A 16,280-nucleotide genomic window follows, 5' to 3' on the forward strand; every position below is an offset into this window, starting at 1 on the left:
CATTTTTGGTGTGAGGTTGGTGTCCATTTTGAGTTTGATGTTGTTCTGTGTAGATGGTAGATGGGAATTGTTGGCAGATGATGGCATATGTCACAGTATGGGATGAGCAGCTAACCTCCAGATGCCCTTCTGGAAGAGAAGTACATGGAGTTATCCATTTCCAGGCACACTTTGAGATCTCTCCTGGACTCAGTGCTAACTGGGGAAGTTCTGGTGATGGTAGTGGGCAGATGGACACCTGTAGGGCTCATTTAGGGCAAGCCTGGTAAGACACATTCCACAGTTCAAAGTGGTTAGTTCAGCCCTTCTCACCCAGGCTGACTGGGAATGGTGGGAGTTGTATTTCAACACATCTGGAGGGTTGGGGAAGTCTGGGTTAAAATGTCAGACTAGGAGCGGGGAGACCTGGGATCAAATCCCCACTCAGCCATGAAGCTTCGGTGGGTGACCTTGGGCTGGTCACTATCTCTCAGCCTGTCCTACCTTATGGGGTTGTTGTGAGGATAAAAGCGGGCAAGGAGAGGTCATGTAGGCTGCCGGGAGCTCCTTGGAGAAAAGTGAGATATAAATGCAATAAATAAATACATGTATGGTGGTCTTCCCCAACCTAGCGCCCTCCAGATGTTTTTAAGACTTCAGCCCCAGAGACCAAGCCCAATGGTCAGGAATGCTGGGGGTTGTAGGCAAAACATCTGGAGGGCACCAGGTTGGACAAGACTGACTATGGGGGTTCCCTGGCTCGGGACAGAGAAGGAAGCTGCAGACCAGTCAATGGCGGAACAGCAAGATAATGTGAAGCAAACGGCACATGAAATAAGAGTGTGGAGTAGTGGAAACAGGTTATGCTCCGGCTGTGGGCTGCTAAGGTTTGGAGGTTCTGAGATAATAAGCCAGACCCAGGTTTGCTTACAAGAAGACTTTATTGAGTACTTACAGCACACAGGCATACCCAATGGCTGGATGAGACCGCCTCTCTGAACCCAGAGCCAAGGGGTACAATGGGTTTTATACCACACATGTTAGCAGTGAGGCAGCATTACAGGAGCAAGAGTTAATTAGCGTTCATCTGCAACTTGCCCAGCAGAGATTAACAGTACTTGTTCAGAGGGAAAACAATCAGAACTTTCCCAGCACAGCCACCTGTAAACATAGCCTAAACAGAGCCTCACTTCTCAGGCACATCCTAGGCCCTGATAAGATAAACAGTAGCTTATTAGCATGGAATGTGCTGAGGCCGTGCTATCGACCTCATCTTACCAGCCAAGAGGCCCACTAGCAAGGGAATTGCACCAAAGCAGAATGCATTATGGATCTCTAGGCCCCTCTAAAACTACAGATGACTTGGTTACAGGCCTGGGGCCATTACAATGGGAGAATGGGAACAGAATAAGGGAAGGAGCTCTGATCTGATATGCTAAGAATGAATTGGGCCAATGACTTACATAGGAGAAGGCTTAACCTCCTCCTCCTTGAAGGCAATTAGCCAAGGGATTTGAACCTCTTTCAGCCCAAGGGCCAAAATCTGTTTCGAGGAGGCTGTCAGGGGCCTCATTCCAGGGTTGAGTGGGGCTAATGTGGGTTGGGACAAAACACCTCAAATACCAGCCTATTTCAGCTTATTTCAGTAAGAGTAAGGCTCTTACTGCCTTAGGACTAACTAACCAACTAAGCCTTAGGAGAGGCATTTCAGCCTTTTAGAATGGGGAAAAAAACTGCATGAACACCTGGAAATCACCCAACGATTGGTGGTTGGCAGAAAGGGGCTGGAGCTAGGGGAAGGACTTGTGGTCATCTGGAGAACCCCAAAGGGCCAAATTTGGCCCCTAGGCCTCAGGTTCTACACCTCTGCCGTAAGTGATCTGCGTAAAGAAACATCCCCCAGGTGGGTTTTTTTTGCAGCAGCAGCTCCATGTTTTCTGTAGTTTGGGCTCCTCTCTGCAGAAACAGAGTTTCCATCCTACAAACAGATGGTGAGAACACCACACATGCCCAGCCCAGAAAAAGCAGAGAGGCAGAGGTGTGACTCAACCCTGCCCGTCACAACCAGCACGGAGTGTTTTGTGGTTCGTCACTTGTGGGTTCTGCTGTCATCATCTAACCATGTACCCAACTCCAAGTGTTGGGTACATGGTTAGATGTACCCAACACTGGCATGGAGAGAAATGATTCTCTGGGATGCTGAGGGGTGGATGAAGGACCGCTTCAACACTGGCTCCCCAATCCATGGAAGGGGGGCCATACCTCCCGGGGAGGCAGGGGGGACACATTGTGAAGAAGGGATGAACATTCCTAGCCTGAGGAGAGATGTAAGGTTTTTAAGTGTAGTGGAATGGCTTGACTACACCTTTGCAAATGCTGTGAATGTGTGTTCACACCACTTCAACCACACTTGAAAGGTTATGTTTGTCTATGTGTCTAACTTGGCATGTTAAAAGTATCGTATCAAACACAGAGGAAAGCAACCTGACACAATATAAACGGCAGCTTCAACACATTACTTTAATAACAGGGGTGTTGAACTTTTTTCAACCCGAGAGCTGAATTCCATCTCAGAGAAGCTCTCGGGGACCACATTCCAGTGATGGGCGGAGCCAAAGGCAAAAGGGCCAAAAGTATCAGCAGATTTCAGCTTAAAGCTCTTACTGCTGAGAACTAAGCCGTAGGAGAGGCATTTCAATCTTTCAGAGTGGAGGGAAGGGGGAAACATGCAAAAGCTGGGAAAACAACAAAGGATTGGCAGTCGCAGGGAAAGGGTGTGAGGCCAGAGGAAGGGGGTGTGACCATCTGGGGATCCTTGCGGGTTGTGGTTCAACTCCTCTGCTTTATAAGCCAACTAGTTTATGGATAGATTTTACATTTTGAGATTTCTCTATTGTAATTCCCTTTTTCTTGCAGTCTTGGGACAGCTGGGGGGGGGGAGATTTTAATTCAAGAAGAAGGTAGACCCCCACAGGTGATACGAGGCCACTGCTACAAAATTACCATAATCCAGATGAATAGAATCATAGAATAGTAGGATTGGAAGGGGACTATATGACCATTGAGTCCAACCCCCTGCTCAATGCAGGAATCCAGGTCAGAGCATCCCTGACAGACGGCTGTCCAGCCTCATCTTGAATGCCTCCAGTGTGGGAGAGCCCACCACCTCCCGAGGTCATGGGTTCCATTGTCGTATTGCTCTAACAGTCAGGAAGTTTTTCCTGATGTTCAGCCAGAATCTGGCTTCCTGTCACTTCAGCCCATTATTCCGTGTCCCGCAGTCTGGGATGATCACGAAGAGAACCTGGCCTTCCGCTCTGCGACAACCTTTCAAGGACTCGGAATACAACATGGCACAAGCACAAGGCAAGAACACGAAATATGTGACGAGCCAACGAACTGAGCACACGATCTTGTCCGCAGGACTGCGCATCAAGTCACAAAGCATGCAACATGCACAGAAAGATGTGCCCATTTTACAGATGGGAGTTCACTGGCAAAATTCGAGGTGCAATCCTATGGCTTGCGTCCTCATGAGATGGAAGCCTCTGAACTCGGAGGGTTCCATGGATCCAATGCCCTACTGGGCTACTGCAGGTAAGGTGGGACAAGCGATGGAGGCGATTCTCGCCTCTCCGTGCTCCTGCTGTTGCATTTTTACTCTAGATGGGACTCTGAGCCCATCAAAAGGAGTGGCGGGGTAGGGGCAAGGCTGGAGAGGCCATAGGATTCTTGATATTTTTGCGACCTTGAAATGCAACCGGTGCAGTTCTTTCTGCAGTGGCTGCAGGTGTTCGGGGGGAGGCAGCAGTGGGATGGATCAGATACCAGAGTCCTCCTTCTGAGGTTGAAGCAGCAACAGCCTTGGAGGGGGGACTCCCAAGAATTCTATGGTCCCTGAGATGGTCTCCCGGGACCATGGGGTTTCTTTCTTTATTGACTATGTATTTCTATTGGTTTCTGTTAGTTGACGTAAAAAAAGTCAAAGGTTAAATACTGAGACCCCAAGATAATAATGAACTAGATAGGCTGGGCCCACCCTTTAACAGAAATAGATCAGTCAGGCCCACCTGAATTCCACCCCCAGTAAAAGCCAGTGGGTAACAATAAACATTAACTCAATAAGCTAGCTAGTTATAAATACCCCTTGTCCGATTTGTCAACTCTAAACCTCTAGCAGAGACAAGAGATCTCTTCCAATCCAGTGCCACAGACAAGAGGATTTGTATCCACAGGTACTATCAAAAACAGATTTTTCTTAGGAACCCCAACATATTTTGAGCTATGCAGTTTTCTTTTCAAGGGCACGACAAGAAAAAAAAGCATATCCATTATACTAGAGTCAATAGCTCCTATTATAGTTTTGGCTTGGATCCAAAGGTGCATTTGCATGAGCAGAAGCACTTCTGCAGATGTACTGGAGGGAATGCAAGTTTCCCCTCCCCCCAAGCTACCTGTGGCTGCGCCTTGACATTCATCCCATTTACATTTGAGAAAAAGATATGATTCGATTCCCCTGACAATAGATTCCACAGATATTCATGGTAAAGCTCATGGTGGATCAAGGAAGGTTTGGACAGAATAAAACAAAATTTAAAAGCATTAAAGAAATAACTATTTCTGAAATCTGAGTTCGTACAGGAAAAAATCACTGTTTGCTCTCCCTTGGTATCTCTAGATATCTCTTGGCATCTCCAGATCCAAAGCAGGAAAAAAGACATGCCCCAGGCATGTTCCAAGAACTCAGAATTTATTTTTACTCAGGCATTCAAATATCAGCCCGGAAAACAGCTCCCTGTTTTCCACTCAATTGATACACATCCATTATTGGCTAAGAGCATTGACCTGAAACTGTCTTATGCTAGTTGTGTGATGAATGTTGAGGCCAAAGCTTTCAAGAAGAGCAGGGTGGCTTCCATTTCTCCTTGCACAAAAAAGAAAAGATGCCATCACCCATGGATAAAAAGGAGAAAAAATGCCACACACTCAAAATAAACTCTGAGCAAAAGATGAAATCTGTTTCCCAAAAAACCCGTCACAAATTGTGCGCCCTATTCTATAGCATCTATGCATATTTATGCACTTCGGAACAGCTGCATGTGGATGACTCATAGCTGCTATTTAATAAACTTGCAAATTCACTGTCAGGCAAATTGATTCCTTTGGGCAAATCTAAGCTTTGAAGGCAATGGGAGTCTTTGTCTTTGAAAAGACTATTTGGAAAATCACACTTCAAGCAGTGGAAGTTAAGGAAACATGTGTTTTCCACACACACATACACATGGACACAGACATTGAAAACAATCAATCTGCTTAGCATAGGGCTGTGTTAAATATAGAGTGTGCAGCTCATCCTATCATTTTGTTTGCCTTAGGGTAGGGATGTCAGAGAATTCCGCCACAGATCTCGGTGAGGCCGAATGCCAGTTTATTCGGCCCCCTGAAATCTGTGGTGGAACGGCCTGCCACCCCCCCGCCCCCCCGTGGATCCCCCCCAGGACGAGACTTACCTGGGGCGGATGTTCCGGGAGGCGGCGCGGCAGCTCCAGCGGCTGGTCTTCCTACCGGCCGCCATTTGCAGTCTGGAGGGGTGTTTTTTTTTTTTTTTTTTACAGAGATGTGATAGGCTACGTAAAGATTTACGTAGCCTATCACGGCTGGGTTAAAAAAAAAAACAACGCATACGCAAATGGCGGCAGCTACAGCCGCCGCCATTTGCGTTCCTTAGTTTTGGCCGTCTTCGTCTACGTAAATATATTATGGCAAAAATAAAGGGTAACGCAAATAGCATAGCAGGCGCTATTTGCGTTCCCCTTTATTTTCACCGTAATAGTCTACGTAAATATTTACGTAGACTAAGACGGCCAAAAATAAGGAACGCAAATGGCGGCGGCCATAGCCGCCACCAGTTTAGTACGCAGGGGGTTTTTTGGTTTGTTTTTTTACCCAGCGCCCTCGCGGCCGGAAATCCGGCTGCGGATGGCTCTGGCCTGGGCCTGACCGGCTGCTCCGCGGAGCCACCGCAGAGCACAGCCGGCTGTTCAAGGATTCCGGGAGGGAGGAACAGATTGCCTCCCCCCCATCGAGGATTCCGGGGGGTGGGACGGAACGCCTCCCCCCCCATAAACATAATCCGCGGAAAAGTAAGTGACTTTCGTACACCCCTACCTTAGAGTAAGAACATGTGGCCCAGACCTGGATCAGGACCACCACATGCAGGTACGGGAGATTTAAACCTTCCCAACCACCACCATCCCACACGCTAAATTACACACCCCTACCACCACAGGGACTAAAAGAAGAGGAAAACCTCCTCTGGTGCCAATGGAGGGATTTTCCCCAGGTGGGAAGGTTTAAACCTCCCCTACCCATGTACCATGGTCCTGATCTGCTCTTTAGCATACTACTGGGGTGTCTTACCTCTCTTGGTGCCCACCAGGCTCCCTGCCCCTCCTGATTTTATTATTAATTACTACCACTACTACTACTGAACGGGGGGAGCCTGGCATGCTGCAAAGTGAAGTTCTGCCCTCCATCAACATCTTTGGGCATCTCTACACCAGCCTAAAATCCTGCATTTAAAACAGAGCTTTCTGCTTCCATTTTAAATGCAGGATGACGATGACTCCCTTTTTCATCCCCCCTCCCCTTTCCCCCGCCTTCTTCCCATATCTGAGTCATCCATTATCTTTCACTGATCTCGCCGCTTCTTGCCACTTTTCCTCTTCTCACATACAGAACTCAAGCGGAATACACCAGGGTAATCTGATAGCTCATTATCTGCGATCTATTTAAAAATGGAACAAAGGGCATTTAGTGCAGGAGACGCCCTGGAGGATCACAGCATCATGTAAAGAGCCCACAAACTTCCATGAGGCAGCAATCTCAATCACAGGATAAAAGCTCTGTGTGAAGAAAGAATTTTGATTCCAAAGTGTGGTTTAGTGTTTTCAAGCTTGGCTTCCTGGCTGTTCATTTCTTCATCTCACCAGTTCATCTCACCAGTTTGCCTGCTGGGAAATGAGTATTTTGTGACCAGTCATGCCCATCATGGCAGCCATTTTATGAGTGGGCAAACCCCATACCCATGGCAACCGTTTTGTGAGAGCACCCACAACATTCTATCACAATTCCATATTCCAAACCCCCCAGTCCTATTTGACCATGAAGCGCACCAGGTGATCTTTGGCCAGTCATGCTCTCTCAGCCAGAGTTAACTGGTTATAAAATAGTGTGTGTGGGTGGGGGGGGGGGTGCATGTGTTTATGTGTAAGAACCATCTTGAGCTCTTTGAAGAAAATGTGAGGTCTCCATTTATTTATTTATTAGAAATTTATATACTGCTCCACATCTAAACAGATTCCGCAGCAGTGAACAATAAAAGATAAAAAAACAACACCATATTAAAAGTGTTTAAAAAACAGAACACTAATAAAAACCATGGCTGGCCAATCAAGAAAGATTTCTTGAAATAATGGTGTCTTCAGCAATGTTGGTGCCTGCCTGACCTACAAAGGCAGGGAGTTCCACAGAAAGGGGGCCACCACACTGAAGGTTCCACTCTGAAGGGACTCCAACTGGGCCACAGGTCCCTATGGAGCCACCAGGAGCATTCCATCAGATGACTTCAGTGTCTGGGCATGTTGATCAGGGAGAAGGCGCTCACTCAAGTAGCCTGGTCCTAAGATGTTTAGGGCTTTATACACTAGTTTTTTGTTGTTTATTCGGTCAGTCCCTTTCGATTCTTCGTGACTTCATGGACCAGCCCACGCCAGAGCTTCCTGTCGGCCGTTGCCGCCCCCAGCTCCCCCAAGGTCGAGTCCGTTACCTCCAGAATATCATCCACCCATCTTGCCCTTGGTCGGCCCCTCTTCCTTTTGCCTTCCACTTTCCCTAAGCATAAGCATCTTCTCCAGGGTATCCTGTCTTCTCATTATGTGGCCAAAGTACTTCAGTTTTGCCTTTAATATCATTCCCTCAAGTGAGCAGTCTGGCTTTATTTCCTGGAGTATGGACTGGTTTGATCTTCTTGCAGTCCAAGGCACTCTCAGAATTTTCCTCCAGCACCACAGTTCAAAAGCATCTATCTTCCTTCACTCAGCCTTCCTAGCAAAACCTTAAACCTGCCCTGGTAGTGAATAGGCAGCCAGTGCAGTTCGCTCAGCAAAGGAGTTGCAGGCTGAAAAGGGGCAGCTCCTGATAACAGCTGCATTCTGTACTAGTTCCAGCTTGGACCAGTCTTAAGGGAAGCCCCACACAGAGCACATTAAGGTTTTAAAATTGTTTCTAGATCCACTTTTTGCTATTAGGAGAACCCTGATTCTCTCTGACTGCCCCTGAATCTGCTCAAATTCTTCAAGATTTGTCTGCAGCCAATCGCTGCTAGAAATCACGGAGGAAGGGGAACCACTAGCTAAATAATCATGAAGGGATCTGTTCAGCCACTTCTCCAATTCAAATTGAACATGGAAAATATGATAGAGAGAAACAAGTATTCAGAACATTTCACATTCTGAACTACAATCATTCCTACAAGAACCACGTCAAAAGTGTAGCAATGCCTATGAGCCTAGATGGCTCTAAAACTGAAATCCATAACCTCAGGGCAGGGACCAAATTCGGCCCACTTGGCTATGCCATCTTCCACTTGCTCCACCCCTTTTCCCCGTCCACAAATCATTGGCGGTTTCCCGGCTTTTTTGCACCTTTTTTCCTATTCAAAAAGGTTGGAGTGCCTCTCCTAAGGCTTAGTTATGGGCTTCTTCACATAGAGCTTTTATCCTGCTATTGAGATTGGTTACTGAAGGAAGTTTGAGGGTCTTTTAGATGACGTTGTCAACCTCCAGGGCGTCTCCCACACTAAATTACCTTTATTCCATTTTTTAAAAAGATCGGAGATAATGAGCTATCAAATGACAGCACTTGAGCTCTGCTGGAGTTCCTGCATGGAAAGAGGAAAACCTGCAATAAGAGGAGCTAGACCACAGCACCATCTAGTGGCTGTATAATGAAACATATGGAAGACTCAGATAAGGGGGAAAAGGAGGGGGGAAAGGGGTGGGGGAAGGAAGGGCATGTAAAGGGAGTCTGTCATGACCCTGCATTTAAAATGGAAGCAGAAAAGCCCATTTTAAATGTGGGATTTTAGGCTGCTGTAGAGATGCTCTTAAGCGAAAAGATGCTGGTAGCTTTGATATTTCTCGCCCTGTTCTTTTTACCTTTGGACCAGCCCACCACTGGAATGCGGCCCAGAGAGCACCTCTGAAATGGAATTCAGCCCTTTGGCTGAAAGAGGGTCAACACCCCTGCTTTAGAAAGAGATCAGACCAGTGGAAGCTAGTGGCTCCAATGTCAGTGGGGCGGTGAATCCACTCCAGGTGTCAGTCACAACCAGTCAGAACTCTAAAGGAGATATCTATGGTTATTTATTTATTAATTTATTTATTTTATTAATCGCCCATCTGGCTGGTCACCCAGCCACTCTGGGCGATGTACAACAAATAATAAAACAGTTTAAAACAATAAAATTCTACAATAAAAACTTTCTAAAATTCCCTAACCCACCCCAAACGCCTGCCCGAACCACCACGTTTTTAATGCACAGCGGAAGCTCATAAAGAGGGGGATGGCGGAGTTCCTTAGAGAGGGAGTTCCACAGAGCAGGGACCACCACAGAAAAGGCCCTCTCCCTCGTCCCCACCAGTCTAGCTATCCTGGCTGATGGGACAGAGAGAAGGCCATCCGAGGCTGATCTTGTTGAGCGGCCTGTCTGGTGTTGCTGGAGGCACTCCTTAAGGTAAAGAGCACCCACTGGCATCCACTGGATTAGACAAATTCATGGAGGACAGATTAAGGACCACTAGTCATGATGGCTACATGCCATCTGCAGGGTCTATAGCAGCATGGCACTATCTACCAGCTGTTCCGAGAAGACTGCTGTTGTTCTGGCTTCCATAACCTGCTTGTGGGCATCTGGTTGGTCACTGTGGGACACAGGATTCCAGACGAGATGGACCATGGGACTGATCCAGCTACACTCTGCTTCTGTCCTTCTGACAAAAGGTGCTTGCAATGGAAATACCCATCTCTCGCCCCTTTTCCCCATTTTTAAACACTATAGACATGGTGAATACAGAACATAAAACGAAACCCAGGCATGTTTAATTGTAGCCTTTGTCTGTAGAAATGTGATTATTAAGGGTTATCCAGACCGTAATTCCTGCCCCATTTCATTTCATTGCCTCACAGTTCAGAATTGTAGGTCTGTGCGTGCATGCGTGCGTATAAAAATGCAACTATTTTGGAAGACATACACCCTAGACCAAATTGATCTAACTTGTTGACATAACCGGGAAGGGAAAACCTGAAGCATGATTGTGAGGCAGCCTGGTCGACGTTCTGCTAAAAAAAAATTATCAGACCAATGTAGGGCTCTGAATACCTACTTTGAAACCCCCCACTCCAGGAGCTTTTGTATATTTAGTGAGCATTTTTACTCTCCCCTCCCAGCTTTGAATAGCTGGTGCTTAGTTACTATGGGTGCAATCCTATGCATGTTTAGACAGAAATAAGTCCTACAATTCCCAGCATCCCCCAGCCAGCATGGCTGGGGAATGCTGGGAATTGTAGGCCTTATTTCTGTCTAAACATGCATAGGATTGTGCCCTAAGAAACTTTGCTATGAATTGGGAAGTCCCCCGTTTGAATCTTGGTCCTGCAATAAACACATCAGGAGACTTTACACAAGCTGTTCTGTATCAGCCTTTGCCTTTGCATCTGCAATATGGGGGAACATATTACAGACCTGCCTCGCCAGGTTGTTGCAAAGATCACAACAAAATAATGTATGTGAAGCACTTTGAATGCTGAAAGAGCGATATAAATGGTTGTTGTCACAAACTGCTCTTCAACATTCCCCAGGGGGGTGCTGTTTGCTTCTTTGTTTTATTTAAAAGCATGTTACCCTGACTTTCCACATTCGCTCAAGGGAGCTTCCATCGTAACAAAACAACAACACCCCCAAAGGACAATAAAATAACTGAGCAGAAAAGTTGAGAAGAGAGATATAGCAGAGCCAGTCAAAGGCCAGCATCATAATCCTCCCTTTTCCCCTCCCTCTTTCAAAGGCCTTGATCAACAACACTATAAATACCCCATGGTATTTATTTCACCATGGTGTTTAATTCAGTTCCATTAAAATGCCCCATTGGAATACTTACCAATAATAATTTGACCTCCCAGATGGAGAGAACCCTTGAGCAGGGCTCACGCAGATGACCCCAGAAGGCGAGTGTGCTCAATATGGGGAGAGTCATCTAGGGTGGCCACCTATGAACCACCAAAAAAGAGGAAATGCATCCCCAATGAAAGAGGACAAAAGGGGACACCGATTTGCATAACACATGCATATGCTAATTTATGTGCATTGTTGCAAATTTAGAAATTATTATATTTTCATAGAAATATAGTACATCTCACTATAGTGTGGGAGACTGTGATCTGTGTACCTGTCTGCTCTGTCTGCTGTCCAGGTGCTGTTGACAGGCAACTTCAAGGCCCAGCTCTTCCTTCTGATGGTTCCTTAACTTTATACCAGACTTGGACTGGACAGCCCTTCAAACAGAGGACACCTTCAGAATAAAGGACAGTCCTCTGGCAACCATTCCAATAGAAGACCGTTCTTCGTAAAAGAGGGCCCACGGCCACCCTAGGGCCCATCTCCTAAGACTGATGCAGGGAATCTTTGGCCCCGGAGCTGTATGCTGCCCTCGGACTAATTTTATGAGGCCCCCATCATCTTCTGGCTGTCCAGATGCTGTGGTGCCACTCTTGCTCTCTATTTGGGAATGGCTTCCTGTTCTCCTTCATGTATGTACGTGTGTGGGAACACAAGAGAGGGGCAGAGGAGGGATAAGGTGGCACAGAGAAAGAGCTATGCAATCCTGGAACGCTCCAAACCCCAGATGCTTTTGCTTCTGGCTCCGCCCACTACAGGCTACGCCACTCTGATGGACTTTTCCTTTGGGTAAACAGCCTCCTCAGGGGCATTATGGTGGGGGGAGATGGCTGCCCCCATCTTGGTGAGGGAAAACACCTGCTGTCATGATATAGTGTTGTTCTGTGGGCATTTTTGGAGGGGCAAAGCTGGCTGCCACCATCTTAGAGAAAAAAGATGGCTGCCATGACATAGCATCATTCTCATGGTGGATTCTGTTCCAGGAACATGGCTGGTCTGCTAGGAGCAGCCAAGGTAGTACCTGAAGAGATAATAACGCTCTTTTTTCTTGTTAAGAAGAAGAAAGAGAGAACGTTGCCTCATATTTAAAAGTATGGTGAAGCATTCTTAACATCCACCCACCTCCCAAAGATTAAACCATTCTTCAGGGGGAACCCCCCCCCCGGAAACTTACAAACATCACAATGCCAAATTCTTCAGCGTAGCACCAGTAGGAGACAATAGCCAGAAACAAAATGAGATAAGCTCTGTTGGCACCAAGGGAACTAACAGCTTTCATGAAGAAATGCCAAATCTGGGTACAACCTTCAGTGAAACGATTTGGTGAAGATGTGTTATCCTGTTCCTGAGGTTCTCTCAAAAAATGCATCTTACAGTGCAATCCTATACGTATCTACTCAGAAGTACATCCCACTGAGTTCAGTGGAGGTGACTCCCTGGTTAAGTGGTTATAGGTTTGCAATCTTTTACCCTACATAACACAGCATCGCTACCTGGGGGCCAGACCTCACCTGTCAAAGAAAACACTGAAGATGGTATTTTTAAGAATGCCAAGACATCTCAACACACTATTCCCCCCATCCTCTGCCTGGCTAGGTGAGTTAAATGGGCACCAAGGCTCAGTTACACATATCCAACACCAAACTAACTTCAAATTCAGGAGACTTTTGAAGAATATTAACTTTACTAAGCTAATAGTTTTTATGGAACAACTCCAATGTTACACACATACACACACACGCGCGCACACACCCTTTGCAAAACCAAATGTCTGTGGGAACAAATCCCTTTTCTTGCAGTTTACGTATGATTATAAACACAGATGCGGGCTGCATTTATACAGAGAGATCGACAACCAGTGCAGGTGGTTAAAATATCCCCACCTCTCACTCCATTTGGTTATCTAGTCTCTCGCTTTGAGTTTCACTTCATTCTGGCATTTGCTCGCTACATTCCATGCAAGCAGAATACTTTTTTCTTTTCTTTTTTTGCTGTTTCACCTTCTTAACTGAACAGGCAGGGGAAAGTCATCAACAGCCATACAGCCCATCTTTAACTGTCTCATCTCACATGATGCTAAAATGCCGAACCAAAGGAACATAAACAGGAAATTGGGCAAAGAGATTCTGTCAGCGGGGGCCCCCAAAAACACTGTTCTTAAAAAAGAAAAACGGTAGTTGAATTGTTATCTTAACCAAGCCCATGGTTCTTCAACTGGCAAATCAATTGCTTATCCCGCTCTCACCCCAAAGGTCATATACATTGAGCTATGGATTCTAATAAGATCCTGTTTGCTGGGTGGCAGTGAGGTCATCTCTTCAGCTTTTTATAATGCCTTGTGGTTTCTGTCACTCTTGATTTGCATGCCACCTTCTTTCAGTAATTTCAAATGTCACCCTCTTTCAGTGAAATGCATTCTCATGATCTGTCTTTAAGAGGGTCACCTTCCTGCTGCTTCATTTGCATTTATATCCTCCATACTAGCAGGTGTGCCTCTGAGATACAGGTGTCTTTTATACTGGTGTGTTCTTTATTTACTACACAGACTGCAGTGGCTCTTATTTCAGAACAAACCAGTCCTTGCAAGAAAGTAAACACTTTAAAATTAAGTAACACTAAAACAAATCAGTTTATAACAGACCAGCCAGGCATATAAAACATGCAAATGGTTGTTTTTTTACGATGGATGGCGCTATGATGTATTATACCGTAATTATGTTTTTAAAAAAATTCTGCAGCTGTTATTACTTTCAATCTGGACAAATAAATTACAATAGTCTTAAACCTACTTCCATCTATCAAATACATGTGAACCAGAATTCCCGTTATAGCAGGTGCCAACTGTATAGTTTCATTCTGCTTTTGTTTATGTGGAATTATTTGCTGGGAAACGTAATAGCAAGAATCAGTTGATGCTAGTAAGCTCCACTAAATAGATATACTTTCATTTAAAAGAGGCATAGAAAGGCAGAAATAATGAAATCGCCCCAGGGAAATTAGTAGATGCAGCAGTATGTAGTAGGAAAAAATGTTGTTGTTGTTGTTGTTGTTGTTTGCTTTCCTTTTCATTCAAGGAATGGTTACAATCCAAGACTTTTGCTACAGGAAAAGGTTCTTTGCATTATTTTTGCCTTCCTGTTTTTAAAAAGTATATTGTAGGAGCAAGAGGCTTTATAAGTCATCATATTCTCTTGATACAGAATCCAAGGTCAGTGGGACTTGCTTCCAGGTAGGTACAGACAAGATTGAAGCCTAAATGCAAAGCAAAAGGGGAAAAAATACAATTGTGCCACCTGAACTATCAAACCAGAGGATGTATAAGAATATGAGTAGTTGAATACTACACAATAGTGTGAAATCTTATTGCGTGAAAACTCCTTACATACAAAATATTTGTTCAGCTGCCATTTTAAGCATTCTTCAATCTTTGCTGTTACTGTAACTTTTTGTATTTTATTTTTAATGTATTGTACAATGCTCCAATAACACTGTTTATAATTTTATAGTAAATAATAAATATGAGAATCTCTCTCACTCTCATGGCTCAGTGGCATAGCAGCTGCTTGGTATGCAGAAGGTTCCAGGTTCAATCCTTGGCATCTCCAGGTAGGGCTAGGAAGGAATCCTGCCAGAACCCCTGGACAGCCACTGCCAATCAAGTGCCAGCAGTAGTGGGCAAGGCAGACCAGTGGTGTAACTCAGTATAAAGCAACTTCCTATGCGCAGATGTGCACATAAAACGCCTGTGTGAAATGTCTTACTCTTTTGTGAAAAATATGTACTGTGTGAAAAAATCCATATGAATACTCTTTGTTTTGTGGGCATGTCCCTTAAAGCTTTGCTGTGTTACTTGAGAAGCAACACGTCATCAGTCATTTGGTTCCGTTAAGCAGCACCTACTGATGACGATCAAAGAACCTCTGCCCACTCAGGCCTGCTGTAGGAACCATGCCCATCTGCATGAAGCCTTGCTGCTTTTTAATCTAGGTGGGAGCCAACTCGTGATGGGTCTGTGATGGGTCTGGGAAGCACTCCAACAGTCACCCCTGCCCTTCCATCCAGTGCCAACAAAACATGAACCCAAAAGTTAAACATGCAGAAGTTGGGATTTTAAAGTTGATTTGGTCTTGCAGAATGAGAGAGGTAAGACAGGTGAAAGGCATGCTGCTGGACTGGCTGTTGCAACACATCGCTGCAAGCTTTCAAAATCCCACATGGAGAACGTACTACAGGCTCATTCACGGAGCTTATTTTTGCCACATAAGCATGAACTCAGGTAGACAGCCACAAGGAGGAACTTTAGCCTGAGCTGACTGTTTATATGCGGGGGCTACTGCAGCTACTTCAGTTATTGGAACTGCCTCTTTTCCATGTCAATGTGACCACAGAAACCGTGACAACTGTCACCTATGATCACCATCAGCCCATGCTAGCATTTCTCAACATGGTCGAATGCTTGAGCATTTCAAAATGTTCGTCATGGGATGTTGCATGGGTTAGACCAGCCTTCCCCAACCAGATGACTATGACTCTCATCATCCTGGCTGAGGATGATGGAAATTGTGGCCCAAGACATCTGGAGGGTACCAGGACAGGGAAGGCTGGGTTAGAAGCATAGCTGTAAGTGGTGGTGGGGGGAACCTTGTCATATGTCAATATTTGTTGTTGTTGATGTTGTTGTTGTTATTAATGTTTCTATACTGACCCACAGCCGAAGCTCTCTGGGTGGTTTACAAAGGTTAAAACATTAAAAGTACAATATGCAGAATTTAAAATATAAAAAACACACGAACAGACAGTATACACAAAGACAACATATATCTAAAAACAACTTTGAGCGATCAGTCAGACTATAAAACAAATCCAGGATCAATTAAAACTCATCACATGCTGCCAAATAACTGGGAAAAGAGAAACGACTTGACCTGGTGCCGAAAAGATATCAGTGTTATCATCGAGGAGATCATTCCACAATTGGGGGGCCACCACCAAGAAGGCCCTCTCCCTTGTTTATTACAGCAGTGTATGAAATATCACACAAGGCCTCCTATCTGCTGCATGTGTG

The 16,280-nt window shown here is 45.4% G+C and overlaps 1 protein-coding gene across 5 annotated transcripts in view; it reads right to left on the bottom strand.

Moving 5' to 3' along the window:
* Positions 1-16,280, bottom strand: part of GAB3 (GRB2 associated binding protein 3) — a 137,777-nt gene that overhangs the window by 65,171 nt on the left and 56,326 nt on the right. The window contains exon 1 of one of the 5 annotated variants that reach the window (XM_084814101.1): positions 11,487-16,280. This exon is cut by the window's right edge and continues 24,116 nt beyond it. The exons of 3 other annotated variants lie outside the window; for them this stretch is intronic. Coding sequence is in view for 1 of the 2 variants with exons in the window: in XM_084814096.1 (XP_084670222.1) it covers positions 1-87 (87 nt within the window). In the remaining variant the exon portion in view is untranslated. One more of the 5 variants, XM_084814096.1, reaches the window with a different exon arrangement.

This window comes from Heloderma suspectum, chromosome 9 (genome assembly GCF_057233095.1).
Source record: "Heloderma suspectum isolate Gila_16-S chromosome 9, 16-S_ref, whole genome shotgun sequence".
Lineage (NCBI taxonomy): Eukaryota > Metazoa > Chordata > Lepidosauria > Squamata > Helodermatidae > Heloderma > Heloderma suspectum.